Below are 26,268 nucleotides of genomic sequence, written 5' to 3' on the forward strand. Positions count from 1 at the left end.
TAAAAATACAGTGACTGAACTTAAAAACCCACTGGACAGTAAAAAAACAAAAACAGGAGATTAGTCACAGTTGGAGAGAACATGGAATTAGAAAATAATTCTAATTTTCCCAGAAGGCACCACAGATATCTGCTCTCATATATTCAAGAGACTTGGAGGCAAAGCGAGAAGGATCATGATGATGCAGGCATTTGTACAGCACAATCAGTACAAATAATCTAAGTGGGTGACACAGGAAGCAAGGATACAAAGAATGAAAAAAGGCAAAGAGTTAACATGATAATTAGAAGAGAAAACTCCCAGAAGTGATGAAAGCAATACAACCTTAGATTTGAGCACCATGAGTTTAAAGCAGAATAAAGTAAAGATAGATATAGATATATACCTAGACACAGCATTTTGAGAAAGAACTACAGGAGACCAAAGACGAAGTGGTATTAAAGCAACACAAACCAGACACAGGAGCCAGAAGAAAAGGAATACTATCTTCACAGTCCTAAAAGAAAGTAACTGCAAACCTAGAGTTCTATACCCAGCTACACTATCGTTCAAGAGAAAGGCTACCATAGGTGAAAAACAGTGCTCAGTTGCGTCGAACTCTGCAGCCCCATGGACTGTAGCCAGTGAGGTTCCTCTGTCTATGGGATTTCACAGGCAAGAATACCAAAGTGAGGTACCATATTTTCTCCTCTAGGGGATCTTCTAGACCCAGGTTTGGAACCCATGTCTCCTGCACTGGCAGGTGAATTCTTTACCACTAGTGCCACCTAGGAAGCCCCATGTGAAGAACATGTATTGCCAAAAAACTTTCATAGAGGCCTTGACAGAACGTTTGTTCTGAAAAAATAAATGGAACCCAGGTGGAAGGATAAGCAGCAAAGACACTAGTAAACATACAGGCAGATCTGAACAAGCACAGATTGAATAAAACAACAAAGATAATTATTTGGTAAGCATCAAAACAAGGGAAGAATTAAAATTCCAGGCAAAAATTACAAGACTTCTGAATTAGAGCTCAGGTTCAGGGTAATCTGATTAGCCTTTGTTAAGTCAAGGGTGCGTGTTAGAATTTAACCTAACCACTCACAGTAGAAACAGAATGTAGAAGGAAAACAAAAAGAATCGGAAAACTTGACACCCACTCCCCTAATCTAAGGGAACAACTTTGGTAACTAAAGTCACAGTTTTACCCACTCAATGTGGGTAAAACCAGACACATCTTAAACGTACAAAGATATTCTCTTCCACAAAGGGCTCAGGCTGACAATAAAAAGTTGGGAGTAAAAAGATACCACACGAATAATCAAAAGAAAACTGGAATGAAGTTATCATCAGATAAAGTAGACGTTAAAGGTAGAAAATCCAAGAAACAAAGGTGCTATACGAAGATACAAGGAACAGTCATCCCATATACCCAGCATACAGGCAGTCATCCCAAGCCTATATGCTTCCAGGTAGGTAAAACAAAAACTGACAGGTCTACAAGATTTTACAAATCCATAATCATGGTGGAAAATGTTCACACACCTCTTAGAAACTGATCAAGGGGATAAAAAACTGTGGTGACAGGTATTTATACAGCACAGTTAGCAAGCACACTTTAATGGACCATGTCCATTCAATAGTAAATATATTCTTTTCAAGCCCCTGAGTGAAGTTTGATCTGCCATTTGTTACAAATAAAGTTTTACTGGAAAGCAACCACACCCATTCACTTACTATTGTCTATAGCTGTTTTTGTTTTACAACAGCAAAACTGGAGTAGCAGTTCAAAGACTAAAATATTTATTATCTGGTATTAATAGAAAAAAATTGTGACTGCTGGTATATATCATAGAGAACATGATATATGACCAAAAAGCAGCCACAGTAGAAATTAACAACATATGGATGATATTAACACTGTGTATTTGGAAATTTTACAATATACCATTAAAAATCACTCAAAATCAGACTAATGTTTAAAACTGTACAATAATAAAAATGTTATTTTAAAACTCAGTGGCTCATAAACTCAGGTGAGACGTAAATACATCAGAAAACTCAGAAACTAGTGATCTAATTAAGCATCCAACATAATCGGAAAAAGAACAAAATAATTTCAGTGGAAATAATGGGGGGGGGGCAGAAATTAATGAAATAAAAACCAAATAAAAGACAGGAATTAAGAACCTCAAAAGACACTTTTTAAAAAATGGCATTCTACAAACCTTGGGAAACACTAATCAAGGAAACAGTATGAACAGTATGAAAAGGCAAAATGATAGGATACTGAATGAGGAATTCCCCAGGTCGGTAGGTGCCCAACATGCTACTAGGGATCAGTGGAGAAATAAATCCAGAAAGAATGAGGGACGGACCCAAAGCAAAACCAATACCCAGTTGTGGATGTGACTGGTGATAGAAGCAAGGTCCAATGCTGTAAAGAGCAATATTGCATAGGAACCTGGAATGTTAGGTCCATGAATCAAGGCAAACTGGATGTGGTCAAACAGGAGATGGCAAGAGTGAATGTCGACATTCTAGGAATCACTGAACTGAAATGGACAGGAATCGGTGAATTTAACGCAGATGACCATTGTATCTACTACTGTGGGCAGGAATCCCTTAGAAGAAATGGAGTAGCCATCATGGTCAACAAAAGAGTCGAAATGCAGTACTTGGATGCAATCTCAAAAACAACAGAATGATCTCTGTTCGTTTCCAAGGCAAACCATTCAGTATCACATTAATCCAAGCCTATGCCCCAACCAGTAACACTGAAGAAGCAGAAGTTGAACAGTTCTATGAAGACCTACAAGACCTTTTAGAACTAACACCGAAAAAAGATGTCCTTTTCATTATAGGGAACCGGAATGCAAAAGTGCGAAGTCAAGAAACACCTGAAGTAACAAGCAAATTTGGCCATGGAGTATGGAATGAAGCAGGGCAAAGGCTAATAGAGTTTTGCCAAGAGAACGCACTGGTCATAATGAACAACCTCATCCAAAAACACAAGAGAAGACTACACATGGACATCACCAGATGGCCAACACTGAAATAAGATTGATTATATTCTTTGCAGCCAAAGATGGAGAAGCTCTATACAGTTAGCAAAAGCAAGACCGGGAGCTGACTGTGGCTCAGATCATCAACTCCTTATTGCTAAATTCAGACTTAAATTGAAGAAAGTAGGGAAAACCACTAGACCATTCAGATATGACCTAAATCAAATCCCTTATGATTATACAGTGGAAATGAGTTAGATTTAAGGGACTAGATCTGATAGACAGAGTGCCTGATGAACTACAGACGGAGGTTTGTGACATTGTACAGGAGACAGGGATCAAGACCATCCCCATGGAAAAGAAATGCAAAAAAGCAAAATGGCTGTCTGAGAAGGCCTTACAGATAGTTGTGAAAAGAAGAGAAGCAAAAAGCAAAGGAGAAAAGGAAAGATATAAGCATCTGAATGCAGAGTTCCAAAGAATAGCAAGGAGAGATAAGAAAGCCTTCCTCAGCGATCAATGTAAAGAAACAGAGGAAAACAACAGAATAGGAAAGACTAGAGATCTCTTCAAGAAAATCAGAGAAACCAAGGGAACATTTCATGCAAAGATTGACTCGATAAAGGACAGAAATGGTATGGACCTAACAGAAGCAGAAGAGATTAAGAAGAGGGGCAAGAATACACAGAAGAACTGTACAAAGAAGAGCTTCACGACCCAGATAATCACGATGGTGTGATCACTCACCTAGAGCCAGACATTCTGGAATGTGAAGTCAAGTGGGCCTTAGAAAGCATCACTACGAACAAAGATAGTGGAGGTGATACAACTGCAGTTGAGCCATTTGAAATCCTGAAAGATGATGCTGCGAAAGTGCTGCACTCAGTATGCCAGCAAATTTGGAAAACTCAGCAGTGGCCACAGGACTGGAAAAGGTCAGTTTTTCATTCCAATCCCAAAGAAGGGCAATGCCAAAGAATGCTCAAACTACCGCACAATTGCACTCATCTCACATGCTAGTCAAGTCATGCTCAAACTTCTCCAAGCCAGGCTTCAGCAATATGTGAACCATGAACTTCCAGATGTTCAAGCTGGTTTTAGAAAAGGCAGAGGAACCAGAGATCAAATTGCCAACACCCGCTGGATCATGGAAAAAGCAAGAGAGTTCCAGAAAAATATCTATTTCTGCTTCATTGACTATGCCAAAGCCTTTGACTGTGTGGATCACAATAAACTGTGGAACATTCTGAAAGAGATGGGAATACCAGACCACCTGACCTGCTTCTTGAGAAACCTATATGCAGGTCAGGAAGCAACAGTTAGAACTGGACATGGAACAACAGACTGGTTCCAAGTAGGAAAAGGAGTATGTCAAGGCTGTATATTGTCACCATGCTTATTTAACTAATATGCAGAGTACATCATGAGAAATGCTGGGCTAGAAGAAGCACAAGCTGGAATCAAGATTGCTGGGAGAAATATCAATAACCTCAGATATGCAGATGACACCACCCTTATGGAGGAAAAGTGAGGAGGAACTAAAAAGCCTCTTGATGAAAGTGAAAGAGGAGAGTGAAAAAGTTGGCTTGAAGCTCAACATTCAGAAAACTAAGATCATGGCATCTGGTCCCTTCACTTCATGGCAAATAGAAGGGGAAACAGTGGAAACAGTGTCAGACTTTATTTTTTGGGGCTCCAAAATCACTGTGGATGCTGATTGCAGCCATGATATTAAAAGACGCTTACTCCTTGGAAGGAAAGTTATGACCAACTTAGATAGTATATTAAAAAGCAGAGACATTACTTTGCCAACAGAGGTCCATCTAGTCAAGGCTATGGTTTTTCCAGTGGTCATGTATGGATGTGAGAGTTGGACTGTGAAGAAAGCTAAGCGCCGAAGAATTGATGCTTTTGAACTGTGGTGTTGGAGAAGACTCTTGAGAGTCCCTTGGACTGCAAGGAGATCCAATCAGTCCATTCTAAAGGAGACCAGTCCTGGGTGTTCATTGGAAGGACTGATGCTAAAGCTGAAACTTCAATACTTTGGCCACCTCATGCGACGAGTTGACTCACTGGAAAGGACTCTGATGCTGGGAGGGATTGGGGGCAGGAGGAGAAGGGGACGACAGAGGATGAGATGGCTGGATGGCATCACCAACTCTATGCACATGAGTTTGAGTGAACTCCGGGAGTTGGTGATGGACAGGGAGGCCTGGCGTGCTGCGATTCATGGGGTCGCAGAGTCGGACACGACTGAGCGACCGAACTGAATCAAGGAAAAGAGAGAACACAAAGAACACTAAAGGATGGGACAAAACAACATGGCAGAGATATGAAAGTTAACTAAGATAATTTATGATTCATAATCTTAAAGTCTCTTTCGAACAATTCTTTGTGGGATGTACTATTACATCCTCATTTTGCAAACAAGGAAGTTAAAACTCAAACTGGATATGTGACTTGCAGAGAGGTCAGACTGGAATCCAGGTGGGGTCTGTCTACCTCCCAAAGCAACACCCTTGACCACTGCACCTTGGTGCTTACCTGAGGGATGCAGGGCCGAGGGGTAGAAATCCACTGGGGTCCGAGTGGGCGGGATCCGTGGGTCCATGTAAGAGGGCATCATCATCCACCTAGGGTCGAAGCCCAGCATCTGGGGGTGGTGCGGGTAGAAGGTACGCTGCGGGTGGGACGGCGGAGGGTACACCGGCTGCCAGTGCTGCATCTTGTACAGCTGCTCCTGGCAGAGACAGAGACCAGGCTGCACAGGTGCTGCGGGGCAGACAGGCTGCGCGTGCACGCACACACATGCTTCCAGGGAAACCCACCCAGACAGAAAACCAGAGAGGGGAAGCCCCAGTGTACACGTGACCACGTTCAGGCCCGGGCCCTCTCCCAGCATGGATGCACAGTCATGCCATCGTCACACGGGGTCCTCGGGCTCCTCCACTACACACAGCAGCTTGGGTGCTCACACAGATCAAAGGCTCTCCTGGAGCTGACACGTGACCAGCACACCTCCCAGAGCACCTCTCCCCGATGCTCCTCCCCACCCCCAGCCCCCACTGTCCCCTCAATCAGCTCTCCACACTCCAATGCCCTGACCACAGCCAGAGTCTTCCTGGGTTCTCCACAGCTCTCCATCCAACAGCTGGAATCCCACAGGGCTGCATGTGTTCTACAGGGTCCTACGGGTCCTGACCCACCTGCCTCTCCAGCATCACCTCCCACTACTGCCCCAGCCTCCAGGCCACACACCTGCCTGCCCGCCTGTATCAGGCCTTGGAAACATGCTGGGCTATCTGTTCCCTGGGCCCCAAACCTGCTCACCCACACCCCTTCTTCAGGTTTCAGCTTAAAGAGCACTTCCTCTGGAAAGCCTGCCACAAGTTCCAAGGAAGATCATGTCCCCTGTTCTCAGCTCTCACAGCACTGGTGTTTCTCTTGCAGTTGCCTCCCCCACCATATCAGGGGATCATGTGCCAAGTTCACTGCAGTCCACTCACCTCTACCATCAGACATGGTGCGGAAAAAGTTCACTGCATGAATGGATGAACTAACACATCAACAGAGTATTAAAAATCAAGGACCTGGACCCAGTGAAGGTTCATTTCAGACCGTGCTCCACAGCACCGATGACCACCAGGGCTTCCCTCACAAGCGCATCCCGAACCGGACACAGGTGACATCAAACAAGCAGGACAGGTGACCCGGCACACCCTATCCTACCAGTCAGCTGGCTCTACCCCAGCCCGGGCTGGGTTCCCTGGATGGCTTGCCAGTGCTCCCAGCACCTCTTAGGAGCGCTCGGCACTCAGTAAGCAGAGCTCTCCAGGACTCTGACCATAGCTCCTCCCCCTATCTAGACCCCAGGTCCCCAGGGAAGCTGACCAGACAGTCCGTTTGCCAGACTCCTTCAGGCTACTCTGGCACGCTCAGACTTCCTCCTACTCTTCAGAAAGGATTTACCTGTCACAGCCTATCCCCACCCTCCCCAGAGGACTTCCCTAGAGCAGCTGTTACGACTGTGTCTGGCTGGAGTAACTCCAGAGATCTCTCCGGTCAGCAGTAAATCTTCACCCAGGAGTGACTGTATGGTGCCTGCTCACGGTACAAAACTGCAACAACACAATAAATGTACCTAACTGTCTAGAACACAGGCCATTGTGGGCTTCTGGAATGCTTCCTAGGAGCCCAAGGAAAATAGGATCTGGGGCGAACGTTGTAAAGGCAACTTTAAAAAATTCTGGGTAAAGGTGTAAAATTTGATCTGTTTCCCCAGGGCACCCACCTTTTAGAACATTTTCGATTACCAACAATAATTTAACAGACTTCCCTGGGGGTCCAGTGGTTAAGAATCCACCTTTCAATGCATGGGACACGGATTTGATCCCTGGTCAGGGAACTAAGATCCCACAATGCCACAGGGCACCTAAGCCCATGCTCTGCAACCAGAGAAGTTGACATGCCACCACGAAGACCCAGCACAGCCAAAACAAAGAGAGAGACTCAATATTTTAAGAACACTGATGGAACACCAATAAAGACACTACTGGACTACCAATAAACTAGTCTACATGCATCGCAGAACCCCTCACTGCCACACAGAGAGTCAGGGCTTCATTCCTTCCGCTTCACACTGACCTGTCCAAGGCCCCACACGGCTGGATAAGCAGCACTGTTAACACCAGAACCCCAAGCTGTTTGACGCAAAACCTACAAGCCTCCGCCCTTAACTCAAAGCCAACATGCCTCTCCAGTGCTCTCCACACAGCCCCCAGGCCTCTTCCTCCCGAGGAGGCTCCAGGGTGGGGCTGCCGTCAGTGTGAAGAGTGGCCAGACTGTATACCTCTCAGTGAAAAAACCACTCAGACACCACCAGCCATTTCTTTCAACGCTAGCCAACAGGGTCCACAAACTACCAACAAAGGTTTTCATCCAGATGATGAATTACCTGGAGAAATGAAAGGCCAGGGCTGATCTCCAAGGACCCCACTCTCCACGTCCCTGCTGGCGACTGGGGTACAGAAGGGTGGGTGTCGTCTGCTTTAATTGAAGGGGCCTGGGAGACAGAGGGGCGGGTCTGTTTACAATATGGGCTAAGCGTCTCCTGTTTACCTGCTGCTGCTGCTGCTGGCGCTGGAACCTGGGAGGGAGTGACTTTTGGTACTTGTTGAATTCCTGTGCAGGGGACCCAGCTTCCCTGGGCCCCTCCTCACTGCCACTGCTCTGAGCCACTGCTGGAGGAGCTGTGGGGGCTTCTTCTGAAAATGTGCTGGCGGTCTCCTGGGCAGAGAACTCAGGGGAGCCTACAGAACAATTAAGTGGAGAAGAGGCCAGGTGAGTTCCTGAAAGCTCAGCTGAGTGAATATTTAATGGCAAATGCTTTTTCTTGTTGGCACATACTTTCCACTGCTAAACTAAAACCCTGGCACTGGGTTAACACCTCCCATGCCCGAGCTCACAGCCTCCCCTCGCCCCCACCATCACAGATGAGAAAACGAAGGGTGGAGAGATCAGATGAATTGCCTGAAGTCGCATGGTCGGCAGTAGAGTTGGGATACAGTTCCAGGTGAGAGAGGGTCTATTAAAATGGACCCAGCGCAACAGAGTGGATGAGGCCTCAAAGACAGCCCACGTGCCCCCACCTCCACCCAGAGCTATGTGAGTCAGGCTGGCCAGGCAGCCCCTCTGAGGATGACAGCTGCAACTACCCCACGGGGCTTCTGTGAGCCTTAACTGGGCCAGTCCACAGAGTGCGTTTCAAACAGAATGCTCCCCACGGTCTCCAAGACTGTGCCCCTTGGAATCCCCTGCTGTCTTCCCCATCCCAGCTTTGCATTCTTTTTTCCAGCTTTATTATAACTGACTCTTGCATTCTTAAGAAACCTACTGCAGAGAGCAAACACCAGTGCAAAGCCTGGGGGCGGGGGCAGCGTCCCAGAGGAATGCTGATGGGCAGGGGGGTTATGGAAGAGCCAGGGACACACCCCACACCCAGGCCCACTCTGCACCCTGACTCTCTACTGCCCCCTCAGTAGGTCCCTGACAGTGGGCCCAGGCTTCACCCAGACTTCAGTGACATGACATTTACAGAAGGACCAGGGTCTGAGTTCCTTGGCCAGAAGGGCGCTGATGACCAAGTCACTTGATCAGCTTTCAGCAACTAAGACTAACATCAGGCCCTTCTCTACATTAGAGATTTGGTTTGAGTTCATTTAAGAAAGTCACAAAGAACATAATTAATCATATTATTAAAGACTAGAACAAGAGACACCCTCCACCACTTAACACTGTTCGGTGTCTTTAGTGCAGCCATGTGATCCAGTCCTTTAGGATTAACATCAGGGAAAACGTATTCTAAAAAGCGGGCAGGCTTCCTTCAGCGTCAGAGAGAGCACTGTGCTCCTACTGAGGTCCTCCAGCACACACACCTCCACTGCCGAGCAGTAGTGGGAATGACGACAGTGATGATACTGTAAGGCGGCGGTGCTTCTGCATCTAGAAATGTGCCGTGTGCTTCGTGACGTCACTTCCCAGGACCCTGAGCCCAGGGGGTAGGGGTGGGTACACACTCTCCCCAACCCACTTCACAGGCGAGGAAAGTAGGGAGTCAGAGGGGAGGCACGTGGCCAGCTGGCTTCAGTGGTGAAAACAGGACGTGAACCCAGGCCCCTGATCCAGGCCTGAACTCTTTTAACAACTGGGATCCCCGTGTGTCTAGCCATTAGCCACAGTTCATGCTAAGAAGCCAGGGAGATACCCAGTGACACAGCCCTTGTTTCCAGGTCAGGGGCCAGGCTCACTGCTCACCTTTGTGGACGGCAGGGCCGTTCTCCTGGGGAGCCGCCTTCTCAGCCCCCGGAGAGCGGGGAGCTGCCTTCTCCGTCTGCTTCTGGGCCTCGCTGGCCCGCTGAGCCTGCTTGCACTTCTGGTCAAGCTGCTTGAGTTTGGCGGCACAGGCGGCCAGCCTCTCCTCGCGCGCCCGACGCTCTTCCTCCTCCCGGCGCTTGCGGGCTCGCTCCACAGCCTCCGACATCTCCGACTGGATGAACTTCTGCCGCGGGGGGGGCTTGTCCTCTTTGTCCTCGGCAGACTGCTGACGAAATACGGTGCCCATGGAGGGCTTCTGCTGAGAGAAGACGGTCAGAGGATGTCATAGCTCAGAGACAGGCCACCCCCTGGAGGGGGTCAGCTCCCTTCCCAAGACCCTTGGGCACCTTCAAGAGGCCTACGGCAAGAGGACCTGAGCTCCGATCCTGCTCTGCCCTACACTGTATTTGGAAAAAGGGCTGCGCAAGCACCAACAGTCTAAACCATAATTTCTCTTTTGGAAACTGTTGATAATCAAGGAAGCCCTCTGGGCTGTAAAGGTGCACTGAATCATTTGCAAACCTCTTAACACCATGACTGAAATGCAGGAAACACTCAAGAGAATGGGCATTCCTGCAGCCACCTCTGGGCACGCAAGGTCAGGGTGTCCACAGCTAAAGAACAGGAGCAGAAAACCACATGCTCATCACTTCTCAGCCACAGAACTGCCCTACTGCTCCTCCCACGACAGCAGATGAACCTCTGGATACAAAAAGCCCCAAGATACCAGAACTCACTCACACGTGAGGTTTCAAACTGATTAAATGTAAAAACAAAACAGCATCTCTAAAAACATCTCTTTAAGGTATTTTATCTACTTTTAAGTCTCAAGTTGATTGTTAAGTTACTAGACAACCACCAGGGTGCCAACGATGCACCTCTCAATTCTGAGAAGATTTCTTACTGATTTGCAGGAAGAGAGGCTGCAGGCAGAATATGCAGCAGTACAAAGGATGGGCTGGGTCCCTGGACCCCAGCCACTGGAAGTCTAATGACATACAACTGGCAGAAAAAGAGACAACTTCGTGTTTTGAGGGATAGTTACAGATGAATTTAACTGTTGAAAACTCATCAGACATATAAAACCAAGATGTGTTGTGTCTTTTCTTGTATTTTAATTGTTATTGTTCAGTTGCTAAGTCTTACATGACTCTTCTGCAACCCCATGGACTATAAGGTTCAAGAGAAAGGCTGCCTCAGGTGTAGAATAGTGCTCAGTCGCTCAGTTGTGTCTGACTCCCTGTGACCCCATGGACTATAGCCCTCCAGGCTCCTCTGTCCACAGGCCTTCCCAAGCAAGAATACTGGCGTGAGTTGCCATTTCCTTCTCCACAGGACATGTCTCCTGCACTGGCAGGCAGGCTCTTTACCGCTGAGAAGCCAGGGAAGCCCTTTATGTAAATTACCCCTCCATAAAAGCAGTGAGCAGCAGTGACAGTAGAGAGTGACTTTTCTCTTAAAAACTAACTTGTTATAATCCAGTGACAATTACTACAAGATTATAAATGTCTAATTTAGAAGCACGAAGGGACTCTTTACATAATATAATTGGGGCCAAGTGTGCGCTCTCCTTTTCCTTTGCCCCGACCACTGCCACCTGTCCAGGCACCGTAACAGCCGTGTACTGTTTCACCTCAAGTCTCCACCAGGACACATCTCACCCCCTGATGCTCAGGACACCTGGATGATCCCTAAGGGACACCCCTGATTATTCCCTTCACAATTTCCCGGAAATGGAATACCAGAATCAAAGGGTATGTGCATATCATCAAAACTACAGACGTGCTTTTCAAAACTGCCTGAAGTGAGCTATCATTTTATAAACTATATATTCTGCAAAACATTTAAGCTGTGACAATCTTTTCAGAAATTTGGATTCATGAAATGATAAAAGAGATTTTATCTTTGTTGACTCTAGATAATGATAAAAACACTCAAGATAATTCAGGGTTGTTATGAGCAGATTAAAGTAAAAAACCTTCTTTTGAATACTGAGCAACCCCAATACAGGGATGAAATATGGGTTAATCTCAAGATAATTTATAAGAGCTGTACTGTGTCTATTTTCATTCTTGTGTCCCCTGTACTGAGCACAATGCCTAGCAAAATATGATATGTGCTCAGCACAAAAAACTCAAGATAAAGGGTATTTTCATTTTAGAGGAAGATGTGGAACAGGAGTTCTTTAAAAAGCAAAGTGCACTAAAAATGGCAAGTCTACCAAGTTTATTTAAATTAACGCCTTCCCATCCACAGCTCGCCCTTCCTGCTCAGTTCCATCCCAAAGTCAGGCAATGTGGCAGAACCAGGCCTGTACCTAGTGCCAGGGGGTCAGACAGCTCAGGGCAGGTGGTCAGAGCCCAGGCAGGTGAGCAGGGTGTCCACATGGAGGTGTGGCTGATGAGGAAGGTGGAGCCCAATCAAGTGGGATGAGGAAGGAAATTCTAGAAGAGATGGCTCAGCAGGGAAATTCAGGGTCTCTGGGAGAGGGGGGGCTGACATCTGAGGAGCTGAGGAGGGCACCTGTGCGAGGGAGAGGGTGAGGGTAGAAAGAGGGAGACTAGGGAGATGACGGGCAACAGCCAGAATGAAGAGTGTCTGCGTGTGCGTCTCTCACTCTCTCACATACATACATTCCCCAACTCCGTGTGTCTGTGTCTCTGGGTGTGTGTGTCTCTCATGTACATACATTCCCCAACTATCCATGGAAAAGGCCAGAAGCAGCGGCACTCCTGGTGCCCACGTACTGGTTTATAAGTGTCATTAAAGGCTGACTCCAGGGCCAAGGCCAGATAAGGACAAAATGAGCTTGGAAAAGCTTGTTCTACCAGAAAGCAAGGAATCACTCAAAAAAAAAGAATGGAGACAGTGAAAAGCACACGGCTGCCAGCCTGAAGCTCCCAAACCAAAGACAACCCGAACATCCAAAGAAACAATATGAATTAAAAATTTGATGAGAAACAGGATATTCATAAAGTAACTAGCCACAAAACTGCTATCAATTACAAACCTGCAATGCATGTGAAAGCTCGATGCTGTGAAACCCGGTAGCCAGCACCTCAATCCTGAGATTAAAGTAAGGCTGTCACAGCGGGCAGAGAGCGACCAGGGTCACCCAGGCGGGAGCAGTAAGAGTCACTGCCAACTCTGAGAGACTCTAGCCAAAAAAGGGAAGCCTTGAACCCCACCACGAGGAAGCTCCAGACGAACGGCACACTGCACAAAGCAGTTGACTTCTGATCTTCCAGAGCGTCAACCTCAGGAAAGTGGAGCAAAGGCTGAGGTTCCACTTCACACTGAAGGACGTCTGACCCTGACCCAGATTCCTGTGCATCGAGATCATCAGCTGAACAGCGGGGGCAGTGGGACGGGGTCTGTCGACAAGGTGGCAGTGGTACATCAACGTGAGCTTCCTCGATTTGACTGTGCTTACCTAAGAAGCGTTCTGTGGTGACAGAGCCTGACCGGACTAGCAACTTACTCTTCAAATGGCTCAGGAAAAAATATTCTTTGCATTACACCAACTTTTCTGTAAGTTTGTGACTGTCCTCAAAATCTTAAAACAATTTTTAACTTCAAAAAAATAAACTTCCCTGGAGGTCCAGTTGTTAAGACTGTGCTTCCAATGCAGGGGGCTCGAGTTCAGTCTTGAGGCAGGGAACTAGATCCCACGTGCTGCACAGTACGGTCAAAAAGAAAAACAAACAAAAAGGGAGGGAGGTTCAAGAGGGAGGGGACATATGTACACTATGGATGAGTCCTGTCAATCCAGGGCAGAAGCCAAGACAACACTGTAAAGCAAATATCCTCCAATTTAAAATAGCTTAGAGAAAGAGAGAGAGAAATGTCTGCTTAGACATTTTCAGAAAACCGACCAGACCAATGAACTCAGTAAAACCTAATTGACTGTCCATCTGAAAGAGTGAGACTCTGGCTGTAGTGACCAGGGACACAACACATTGAGTCCCCAAGCCAGCCACCACTCAGTGTTCTCTGAGCTGGCTAAGACTCCTCCTGCATGCCCCCACCCACAATGGGCTCCTGAAACCTCCCTGGCTCCATCCCTTCCTGTTCATTGTGAATGCACAGAACAGTCTTTCAGGTGACTTGCTGGAGTCTCTGCATTGGATCTCTGGTCAACTGAACCTGGAAAGGGCTTGTGTGTGCGCACACCCACATGCATGTCCCCCAGCCAAACGGGCACAGAACCCCTCCCCTGCAGTGCCCACGGTACCTGGTAGTCAGGACCTGACGCCCAGCTGTGCAGCTTCCTGGAAGGTGGCTGAGGTTCCGGCACCTTCCGGACGACACGGGTCACGCCTCCTGTTTCACTCCAGTCTTTTCCTTCCTCTTGGGTGCGCTTGGCATCAGCACTGTCTGCAGAGCTCAAGGACAACTGCCGCTGCCTCCTGGGGTCCCAACTGCTCCTAGGACAAACCATGAAGACTTGGTTTTCCTGGCCGGCCCAGGCACCGTCTCACCTTCCTGGTCAGAGCATTAGCAATTTGAAAGTTAGCTTCTACAAACCGATTTCCTTCATAAAAGACCCACCGCGGACCCTCTTTGCACCCCCTTTACAGGTGAGAGGACACGCCCAGAGCACCTACACCAGCACCCATTTTACCAAGTCAGTCTTAAAGACACAGCTCCAGGCAGGATGCCTCACATCCATTACTTCATCTACTGTAAAAAAACAAAAACGCCTCTACTTCCTCCATTTTAAAGAGTTTCTCACTGAGTCTCTGGGAGGTTGGGGAGTTGTTCAGAAGAAAGAGAAAACAGAGTTGAACCCAGGACTCCCACCATAAGCCCTTCTGTCTATGCCAAAGCCCCGCCCCAGGAGTGAACGGATGCTCCTCACAACAGCAGAAGAGGGCTCGCTGAGCGATGCGCTACAAAGAGCAAGAGGAGCAACACACACACGGGGCAGAGGAGACAGACGTCCAGCAGGGGCTACGGGAAGGCTCGCTGAGCAGCACTCACCTTCACACGCTGCAGTGCAAACAGGCTCTGCGACAAAACACGTGTGCATCTACTCACACCTCTTCTGTTGCAGAAGTGGTGCCCAAAAGCCCAGTGGGAGTACAGAGAAAGCCAGGGATTCAGGCCTGGCTAATACATGTGCTCGTGCATGCACACGCACACACACATGCACGAACGCTCTGGAGGTGGAGGGAGATGAGGCAGGTGAGGAGAGTCAGTGCCTCCTGACGGCAAGCCAAGAGGTGTGGTGCCCACAAAAGGTTCCTCATCTGCCAGGAAAGACCCAAGTCTATCAAAGACGACAACTATGGCACAGGGTAAGGGTGACAGGGAAGGAGGGACCGGCCGGCCAGCCTCTGGATGGTGCATGAAGGAAAGGATGCAGGTCCCAGTAGCCCCAGAGACAGTGAACAGGAAGGGCAGGAGCCAGGTTTCAGGAGCCCATCATGGGTGGGGCGTGCGGGAAGAGTCTCAGCCAGCTCAGAGAACACTGAGTGGAGGCCGGCTTGGGGACTCAATATGGTGTGTCCCTGGTCACTACAGCCAGAGTCTCACTCTTTCAGATGGACAGTCAAGTCACATCAATTCAGAGAGAGGAACGGAGTGGCCTGCTGCTCCAATGAATCTACAAAGCTTCACGTTTCCACTGATTTAAATTCTGGATCACATCTCCTTCTGAGCTTAGTTCCAGAAACTGACCCATAGATATTTATTTCCCAAGGGCATCCAAAGCTTCATTTGAAATCAAGCAGCATTAAAATAAATTACAGAAGCCTCAATTAACTGTCTGTGTGCCAGCTGAGGAAGAGTGACAGAAGATCGTTACCAGCTCCCTGCAGAAGAGGAGCTGTGAAGTCAAAGATGACACAACAAAGACTTGCAGACCCAACTACATAAACATTCAATTACTGACAGTAAAACAGACAAAGGGGAAAAAATACCACAGCACTACTATCTAAGCAACGTAAAACAGTAATCACAGTTTAACAGAAAGCACAGTAAGTCTAACAAATATATATACAAAGAGAATCATCCATATTTGCCAATACTGGGGTGGTGGTAGGGTGGGCACGCAAATTAAAGTGACTATAGGTACTATTTTAAAAGTACAAGCCAATGCTACTGGTACTCTGCTAAAAACTAGACTGGCTAGACTACAATTTAGGTCTTTTCCAAATGGTGTTGGGAGCAAGAATCATTCCAACAAAATGATCCAAAAAAAGAGAGAGAAAAGATTCAAGTGGTCAAATATGCTTAGGCAACATGGCATACCCCGCTTTCGGCTTCTCCCCCACTCCCAGATTCCCAGAAGGCTGTAGCACGCACATCCTAGGCTCTGGGCACCCTTGGAGTAGAGCTGAACCCAGGCGGTTTCCCAAATTTGCTTGGCCAGAGAAGAGAAGCCTTTAAGGGCACCACACACTCATGGCAGTCTGCAGAACAATCAGTCTACAAGACACACTTGGGAAAAATGCGGGCACGGTGGCTAAATGGCTAGGACTCAGCCAGCCACACCTGGTGCCCACCCTGGCTCCCTGCCCCCAAACAGCTGTCCTTCCATCTGCAAAATGGAAACAGTACCTGCCCACGTGAAGTCGCTGGGGTGACCAGGACACGCAGGGCTCACGGCAGCACGGAGAACACCAGTGTATGTACATCCGTAAAGTGTCACATGCCGCCCCCCACAACTCCCCCACTGGGAGCGGTGCTGTGAGCAGGGATGGCGCCCTTACCACTTTGGCCTGCCGTCCTTCACCACTTCCTCCTCCTCCTCATCATCACTGAACTTCAGCTTCTCGGAGTAGTCCACTTCTTCATGGAGGCCTGCAACAGGAGGAGGGCCAGCGAGAAGGAGACAAGATGCACATCCCACCAGTGGTAAGAGCACTGCTGGGGGAGAGGGGAGTGCTGCCTCCAGGGAGGAAGGGCGCCAGCCCACCTGGCTAAGGGGCACCCCTGGCTGCCACCACCAGAACACATACTGCAGAGAGAAGTAGAGGATAAGGACTAAGACTCCACGCTCCCAGTGCAGGGGGCCCAGGCCTGATCCCTGCTCGGGGATCTGGATCCCACAACTAACACACGATGCAGCCAAATAAATAAATAAAAATCATATTAAAACAAATACAAGTGACCATATGTAAAATTGATAGCCAACGGGAATTTGCTGTCTGGCTCAGGAAACTCAAACAGGGGCTCTGTATCAACCTAGAGGGGTGGGATGAGGAGAGAGACGAGGGAGGTTCAAAAGGGAGGGGACAGATGTACACCTATGGCTGACTCACATTGAGGATTGACAGAAAACAACAAAATTCTGTAAAGCAATTATCCTTCAATTAAAAAATAAATTAAACAAACAACAACAACAAAAATACAAGTGAAAGACAGTACTAGCTTTGGTCACAGCACAGCAGCCTCCCTGGTTAGATTAACTCTGTTAAGAGAACAGTCCTTAAATCTGTACAGACCAAGTTTTCTGCGAGTGTGCTAGAAGGTGAGGAGTGAACAGAGGCAGGCAGAAACCAGCCAGGAGGCCTCCCCACCAACACACACTCCTGAGAAGTGAGCTCTGTGAGTGGCCCTCCCCAACCCGAGTGGCTCAAAGTGTCCATCAACTGATGAGCGAGTACACAAAATGTGGTAGATACACACAGTGGAACAGGATTTGGCCATATTTTTTAAAAAAGAGTTCACACACACGCTACAACATGACGACCCCTGAAGACATTATGCTGAGTGACGGATCCAGGTGTGAAAGGCCTCATATCCTACTGTGTGACTCCATTTGTACAAAACATCCAGAACATGCAAATCCACAGAAAGTAGATGGCGCTTGCCAGAGGTTGGGTGTGGATGGAGGGGTCACCGGGAGTGAATGCTCACGGGTACAGGACTTCGTTGGTGGGTGATGGAAATGTTCTGGAATTCAACAGTGGGGATGACTGCACAAACTTGTTAATATACTAATAATCTCTGAATGGTAGACTTTAAGGGGGCAAATTTTATATAATACGAAAATCTGTCACATGAATTAGATCACTGAAAAAAGGGACGTGACAAAAAGCCCAATCCAGTTAAAGAGTTAGATCTGACGACAAAGCAAGTGTGATCACATGCTGTCCCCCAGGGCCTCTCGGTGTATACAGACACAAGTGGGCTGAAGAGTGTGGGTGCAAAAACACAGCACAACAACAATACAGTCAGAACACTGATCTGACATAGGGCCAAACAGACGCCAAGCCAGAAGTGTTAGGAGAGATGAAGAGTATGTGAAAACAACATAAACGGTCAGTACATCAGTCATCAAAATAAAAAATGTGTGTAACGGCTTCAAAATAAATGAAGCAAAAACTGACAGAATTAAAGGGAGAAACAGATAAATTTGCAATTGTAGTAGAGAGTCTAATACCTTACTTTCAGTAACTGATAGAACTAGACAAAAATGTTAGTACATAAGACCTGAACAACACTACCAACCACCTTGACCAAACTGATACATACAAAATGTGAAATCCAACTACAGAATACACTCTTTTCAAATGCACTTGGACTATTCACCAAAACAGACCACGTATCTTGGTGATAAATCCAGTCTTAATAAACTGGAAAGAACAGAAGTCACACAAGAGTATGCCCTTGTGACCACAATGGAATTAAATGAGAAATATAGAAAGTTCCAATTAAAATGATCCGTGAACTAGAAAACAATCAAAACAATGGAGAAAATTAAAATCAAAAGTTCTTTGTAAAGATGAGTCAAATTAATGAGCCCTTGGCAGAAGTGAACAAGATAAAAAAATACAAATTACCTAATTATCAGGGATGAAAGAGTGAGATCTATATCATTACAAATCTTACATACATTCATTTTTTTAAAAAGATTATAAAATTATATGAAAATGGACTTAGAAGAGTAAAATAATCTTAAAAATGAAGAAAGCTTGGAAACTTAACACTAACTTACTACAAAGCTACAGTGTGGTATTGGCACAAGGATGAATAAATAGAACAAATGGTCCAGAATTAGACCCACACTTATGCGATCAATCAGTTGTTGGCAAAGGTGTCAAAGCAATGCCACAGGAAAGAGAAGTCTTGTCACAAATGGTGTAGAACAACTGGCTATCCTGTTGGATTAAGATGAACCCGACTCCCATCTCACACGATATACAAATTAATACATGGACCACACATCTAAAAATCAGTGTTAAAATTATAAAACATAAGGGAGTATCTTTGCCACCAGGAGGGACAAAGATTTTTATAAAAGGCACAATAAACCATAAAAAAACACAAATTTATACGTTAAACTTCATCAAAATTTAAAACTTCTGCTAATCAAAACGCAGTGCTAAGAAAATGGATCAGGCAAGCAGTGGGAAAAAAACTTTTGTGAAATGTTAAGTCTCCAAGGATGTGTATCTGAACACTCAAAAAAAGATACCAGTAGCCAAATCGGCATGAAAACGAGTGTGTGAGATTACTCATCAGCAAGATGCAAATTAAAAGCACAATGAGCTAACGCTACACACCCACTGGAATGGCTAAAATTAAAGAGACAAACATCAGAGCACTGTGAGGATGCAGAGCCAAATCCTCAGAACTGCCGCTGGAGCGCACACCAGCCACCACGGAGGTCTGCGTGCTTCTGACAAACCCAATCACACACCTCCCCTGTAACCAACGACTCTACTGCTGGCTATGAACTCAAGAGAAATGAGAACAGCATCCGTAATAAACTTCCAGGCAAATTACAGGATTTGATACAATGACACATACCTCAGCAATTAAAAGTAACCACTGACATATGTAATAACAATGATGGATCTCTCAAACCCTACAGAAGGAAAGCTGCACCACTCCATCCATCTGTAGTTAGGAGTCATCAGAAGGGGGAGGCCTTGGGCAGAGTCAGGAGGAAGACTGGCTGGGGAGGGACGGAGGGAGTGAGTCCTGTGTCTTGATGTGGCTGTGCTGCTCAAGCATGTGGGTTTATCAAAACCATACAACTAAATGTGCGCCTTTTACTTGGAAACAAACGTCCAGAAAAATTTTAAAAGAAAATAATCAGATCGGGAGTGTGGGTGATTATGAGAATGCAGAATGTTGGAACTTGCTGAAATGCTCTGACAGGGCGCTATGTGAGGCTCATCACACTCCTGTTTTAACTCTTGTTACAAAAACTCTTTCTCCCTCTAAGAGTAAGACGAAAGACCAAGACAGACAACGCGGCTGTGTGAGGAGGCGACTGCTGGTAAGGGTACCAGTGAGGGTCCTCGGGGCCCAAGGCTGTCTGCTGCCCCCTGCCCCCAGGGGTCCCAGTAGACTCTGTGTCGGAAGAACTGCCAACCTTGGCAAGAAGCAGAAACAAGAGTGCGGTCCCCGCCTGCTGAACCGCCAGTCGAAAGCCCACCGGCAAATGCCACCACCCACCTGCCCAGCCATCGTCAGCATCCGTGTCCAGGTCATCGAGGCCCTTCAGGTTTTCTGCGTTGACGATGGTGGGTCGTGGCACTCGTTCCACCAGCGGCCTCAGTGGACGGATCGGGCGGCTTACTCCCAGTCTATTTTCTTTTCTGATGACAGAGAGAAGGGTAAAGACACTGGACTAGTGTCAAGTACACAGATGGAAGCAAACCCAAATACTTCTCCAAAACTATGTCCCCCACTGCAAAGGTTCATATGTACCCTTGAAATTATAATCCTCCCCTTTTAAAAGAACACATAATCAACAAATACATCCCCAAGAGAAGTTCTGCTTCGTTTTACAGTTTTAGATGCTCAGTATTAAATCTACAGTGACAGCAGTAAACAACTATCAGGAAGCTGAACTCACAACCCCTCCTCTCGTCCTGCCCCAGAGGCCAGCCCTCCCACACACCCTAGGGTATCAGGTTGGTTTCTAGCTTCTGAGGTCTCCAGAAGCCAAAGCACTTTCCTTCGTAAACCCACTGTGCTGTCCCAATATCACCAACCAGGGTGTCTTCTACATATGTGACTACTATGCAATGGCCTTACCCGTCTTGGTCATTCATCTGGAACTGTCTAAAAGGAACACGGGGTTCAAGACGGAGCTGAGGAAGGGGAAAAGATCCTCGTTCCACTGTACCCTGGTTCTCTGAAGACTGTGGCGAACACATCTGAAACATAACATCAATGAACAGGGTTTTCCAGTAATGGCCCAGAGTCTAAGTTCCACTGGCATTAGAATTTGTTCTGGCAAATGGGAAACAGAAACAGGAAAGTCTTGGGGTTTCCCAATTAATCCTATCACCATCTCCCCCATTTTTCCTGCCATCAGTACACAAATCTGAGGACTTGTGTCTTGGGGAATACCTGCCTCTCCTTCTTCTAAAAGAACCAAGGTTAAGATAACATCCACATCACCAGGGAAAGAAGCCAGAGGCCCTTAAAATTTGAAAAGGGGGAGTGAAAATGCAGAAGTAATGGAAACCTCCAAGGTAAGGTACCAGGGCAAAGAAACTGGGTGGGGATGGGGGGACACCCACAGTGGACATTCAACCACGTGAAGTAGGTTCTGCTGGACATGAACGATCTGACTCTGTGGGGACAGAATGCACACTCTGAAGACTTACAAAAGCAGGAAGCATGTCATGGTATGTAGGTGGGTGGTATACATTCCCCAAGAACTGTGAAGCCCCTTTTCGGACAGGCTGAGCCGGGCGGAGAGAGGGGTCCTTAGAATCGCTGGTACATGCCGAGGAGGGGGCTCCGTCTCCCGCACTCGAGTTCCTGCTGCCCAGCTCAGTTGGGGAGGCGCTCAGAGACGTGGCAGAAATTATGTTTCGCCCACCGCCCTCCCTCCAGCTTGTCACATCTGGAAATTGAAAGGGGGCAAAAGGGGAGAGGAAAGAGGAGGGGGGAGGAGGGATTGTATGAGGTTCTGAAGGTCAAGGGACCCCCCTCACTCACCAAAAATTAAAAAAAAAAAAAAAAAAAACCCAAAAGTGAAGAATTGAGTCGACTGGTCAAGTTTGTCAGGGAAGGTGGGGGGCAGACATCTGGCTAATGAATATGAAATTGCTGAGGGTGTCTGACTGTCAGAGAAACACAAAACTTGGTCTGCTCAGAGGGAAGGCAAGTGTAAACTAGTGGTGGTCTTCCTTCATCAACTCAGAGACCACACAACCTGAGACCTAACACCCCAAAGAGACCCAGAAGGCCCCATAAGAGCAGTCTTGGGTCACTGTTTCCACTAACACTGATCCAGTCCCATTGAGACTGGTACCGGGCTTGGCACTGGACTTGATGTTGGAACCAGAGTTCCTGACACGAGTTCAAACCCTGCTCAGCAGTGCCAACTCTAGTCAGGGACTCCCTAGCTATGATGTAGAAAACAGCTACTGGCCCCTCAAGTAGGGGCTGGAAGGGTCTGGGCCCCCCTAATCAGGCCTCATCCCACCTACACCCACAGTGGCCTGGGGGAACCTCCTGCAGGTCACAGACTGAAATCTGCCAATCATCTCTGACCATCGTTTTAAGATGACACTTTCTCCTGCTCAATGTGGCAAAGCCTGGTGGGATTATAGGCCAACAAGGAATCAGATGAGCCAAAAAGACCCCTCTTTTTGGTCAACTTATAGTTAGAGAAGTTAAAACATGAAAGGTCCTTGAGTACTTGACCCCTAAGAGAATGGAACCCAGGATCGGAGTCACAAAGTCACACTGCTCCCAACTCTTCAGCCACCTTGTACAAGACCTTAGCCAAGCCCTGGTCACCCAAGGTCATCTGCTTCTTCATCTTCTCAAACAAGGGGACAGAACTGATTCCAGAAGCTTCTTCAAGTTCTAAACTGTTACAGTCCTACAGCAGCTCATCTTAATTAATCCCAAAAAGTTGATGTTTCTGGCCTAAGGAATTTGATTATATATTTGGAACAAACAAAATAACCCAGCATAGACCACTGAGAAGACAGTATGTTTTATTAAAGAGCTGCACAGTGATCATTTCATTTATAGGATATCCGTTTTGACTCTGGGATACCCTGGGGATTAATCGAAACAAGCAGATAAAAAGTCTCTCATATTTCAAGACCTGATCAACTCCCCACCCCAAGGGCTATTTCAGAATCCGTGATTAGAACTGATGGAAAATTCCATTCCCAAACAACACCTTAAATTCTAACCACCCAAGGCCATGAAGAAAAAAAATTATTACCAGTAAGAATTGCTACACAACCCTTGGCCAGACCCCAGATGAGGGGCCATGGAGATGAGTGCTGGGCTGGCTACTCAATCAGGGAAACATGTTAACAGATTGTAATTTGGCTGGGGGGTGGGAGAGGGCTGGAAATCAGACTTAACGAACGCCCAAGTGATTCGGACAGGACTCGGCTAGCTCTGGAAACCACTGCTTAGAAAATAAGCTCTTGAATTGGGAATCAAGTTAACTGACCCTTGGTCCAGCTGTCCCTGCCGTGACCACCCAGGCACAGCACAGCCTGATGACTGCTGGGAAGGCGGACAGGCCTGGACTGACCCAAAGGATGGGAAGGGAGGCGCGACCTCCAGCCCAGCCCAGGGAGTGAGTCCACAGACACAAGGACCCAGTACATGATCGCCAGCCGTGCTCTCCAGGCAGGGAGACTGGCTGCTTGAGAGATGGCTCGTGTCTAAGAGGCAGAAGCTGAAGGGGAACTCTGCTGTTCCCAGACAGGGGCTGCAGCTCACTTACTCTGAGGGCGGAGGCTTGGTCCTGGCCCATACGACAGATCTAAGACGCCCTTTTCTTTGCCAGCCTTGTCCTGCCCTCCAGCTGCTTTCAGCGTCGGAAATTCCTCGGGAGAGAAGGATAACAGTCGGCTTGAGGCCCTTAAACCTGTCAAGAGAATCAGAAAGACTCAGGGGGCAGGTGAGACTGGCGTCCACAGTTCTCTGCTTCAGCCTTGGAGGACACTGGCGGCCCCGCCACCCTGAAGGGCACTGCTTCCCACGGTAACGTCTGTGCTGGCCTCCCGGGCCCACAGAGTGGCACCTGGGTTTCCTGAAGGTGACGAGGGGAGGCTGCCCGCAGACCACAGCAGGCCCCCTGCTGGAGCTGGTCACAGATGGCAGGGGTTGGGTATGGCAGCTACTGTGGTCTGAGTCTCCCTTCCCACTCCTGGAGGAAGGCAGTACCACCCTTTCGGCGGTGGTCCTGGGTGGGGGGGAGACAAGCACGGTCTTTGGGGAAACCTGTCCAGTGAGGTCAGCGGCTTTTGGGTGGAGGTAATGCCCCTCCCCAACACCTTACGGCTCACACTACCTCCTGTACTGTCTGTCCACTCCAGAAAACCATTTCCTACAAAGCTCCTCAAGCCCTGCAAGGCCAAACATTGTAACTCTTATAATCCCGGGAACAACTTCCTTCCTTGTTCTTTCCTTCAGTCCCTGCAGAGAAACAGCCTTTCCTGAGCACTGCTCCCATCACTCAGAGCAAGGAGCACTGGGACCCTGCGATCACCTCTTCAATGAACGGGTGCTGACAAGTGATGCATTTTAGGGCTCGGACTGGGATCTAGTCCCTTCAGTGAACACACAGCACGTGTGCAGCACCACACAAACTTAACAAGAGCAACAGCACAGTATAATATCCAACTGTAACTCACCTTGACCCCCAGGCTATACACCCAAGCCTATCCCTAGGAATTACGGATCAGAGGACCTGCTGACGACAGCAGACTTTGTCAGAAAGAGGCAGCAGGGTGAGTGCAGAAGCTCAAGGTGGCCATCCGTTCACCATTCCCCTTAGTAGAAAGGTCCAAGGGGGTCAAATGAACCCACCACATTACTAACCAATGATTCACTTGAGAAACAACCGCCAGGTGTCACGAAGGAGGACCATTGCTCTCACAGTTGCCTCACTGTATCAAAAGGTACTGGCAGGAGTGAAATATGAAAGTCAATACTTTAAAAAGTATGAATAGACAGAATTCCCTGGTGGTCCAGGGGTTAAGACTCCGAGCTCCCACTGCAGGGGAGCATGGGTTCCATCCCTGGTCAAGGAATGATCTCATGTGTCATGTGGCCACACACACAAAAAAAGGTAGACAGTTTGAAGTTAAAGTAATAACCAAAAAATCAACAAAAGCCTAGTACTTTTTTCCTGTCTTGATAATCATGAAGGTGATATTCTAATCATGAATAAAACTTGCCCTCCATAGATTAAAAAGGACAAAGTGAAGAACTCCAACATTCAGAGCAAAGTCGTATTCCTAGGGTTTCGATGCCCTGTAATGCTCACCCAGCATTCCCTTCTGCCCTCTGTTCTCTGCCAGGAGGCAGCACAATCATGGGCTTCTTGCAAGGCCCCAGAGGGAGCTGCTGGTGGTTCAGGCAGAAGAGCCTGCAGGCCACGTACCTCCGGCCTCTGCCTGAACCACACAGGCAGGCCTGGGCCTGGGCCTGGTCCAGGTGAAACAGGCCCGGGACCACCCTCCACATGCAGATTCTGTCAACTCAGGAAGAACCTCGACAGTTCCAAAGTCGTGAAACTGTCTGTGCACAGCCCTGGAAGCCTCACAGGCTGTAACCCCCGCATAGGAGAGGGTCACAGTCAGCACATGTCTGTTCTTTTCTCTTGGGCCACTGGGTTCTGCCACCTCCCAGACGAGCTACCACATGTTGACAGAATATCTTACTGTGTTTTAGAATTATTTTCTAAACCAAGTTTTATTTCCATAAGTAAATCAAAAGGTTCAAAGGTGAAAAGCCTTAAAGAAGAATCAACAGAAGCCCTCCTCCTACCCAGGTGCCCCATCTTTCCACATCAAAGAAAAAGTGTCAGTCACTCAGTCGTGTAGGACTCTTTGCGACCCCGTGGACTACAGACTGCCAGGCTCCTCTGTCCACGGGATTTTCCAGGCAAGAATACTGGAGTGGGTTGCCATTTCTTTCTCCAGGGGATCTTCCCAACCCAGGGATCGAACCTGGGGTCTCCAGCTTTCCAGGCAGATTCTTTACTGTCTGAGCCACCGGGGAAGCCCTGATCTACATCAAATGTCCTCACAAAATATGCACTTTTCTGTTTTGTTCCCTCCCTTCCTTCCTCTTATGTTTCTCCACAGAGATTTTTTTTTTTAAATGTACATACAACATTTTTTAGAAACTTATTTTCTCTCATCCTGATTTTTTGCACAAATGGTAAAATACTCTATGTACTATTCTACACTTTTTTCACTTAAGAATACGTCCTGGAAAGCTTGCCAGATCAGTAGAAAACTACATTTTTTTTCCTTCTAGACAAACAGCATTTCATTAAAGTACCATCATTTGATGGACACGACAAGCGGCTGCTTCCAATCATTTGCAGTTACAACGTGGCAGTGAATCATCTTGCGTCACACAGCTGTAACAGGCATCACTCGCAGGGTGATCGCCCCACAGTGGAACTGTCAGGTCAGAGGGTATCAGGCTGGTACTGACA

General features: G+C 47.5%; 1 protein-coding gene across 16 annotated transcripts in view; it reads right to left on the reverse strand.

Moving 5' to 3' along the window:
* The window catches only part of PRRC2B (proline rich coiled-coil 2B), an 87,255-nt gene that overhangs the window by 25,870 nt on the left and 35,117 nt on the right, over positions 1-26,268 (reverse strand). For 8 of the 16 annotated variants that reach the window (XM_088841076.1, XM_088841078.1, XM_088841082.1 and 5 more), the window contains exons 6-15: positions 23,539-23,682; positions 21,440-21,681; positions 20,862-20,983; positions 20,277-20,419; positions 16,577-16,667; positions 14,095-14,287; positions 9,801-10,119; positions 8,106-8,296; positions 7,942-8,004; positions 5,532-5,727 (exon numbers count right to left, since the gene is read on the reverse strand). In XM_088841076.1, the coding sequence (XP_088697202.1) occupies positions 5,532-5,727; positions 7,942-8,004; positions 8,106-8,296; positions 9,801-10,119; positions 14,095-14,287; positions 16,577-16,667; positions 20,277-20,419; positions 20,862-20,983; positions 21,440-21,681; positions 23,539-23,682 (1,704 nt within the window). The remainder of the gene's footprint in view (positions 1-5,531; positions 5,728-7,941; positions 8,005-8,105; positions 8,297-9,800; positions 10,120-14,094; positions 14,288-16,576; positions 16,668-20,276; positions 20,420-20,861; positions 20,984-21,439; positions 21,682-23,538; positions 23,683-26,268) is intronic. The other 8 variants (XM_055400144.2, XM_055400143.2, XM_088841083.1 and 5 more) reach the window with 4 other exon arrangements.

The sequence above is a fragment of the Moschus berezovskii genome, chromosome 11, assembly GCF_049115385.1.
Source record: "Moschus berezovskii isolate FMDL1 chromosome 11, NW_MosBer_1.0, whole genome shotgun sequence".
NCBI lineage: Eukaryota > Metazoa > Chordata > Mammalia > Artiodactyla > Moschidae > Moschus > Moschus berezovskii.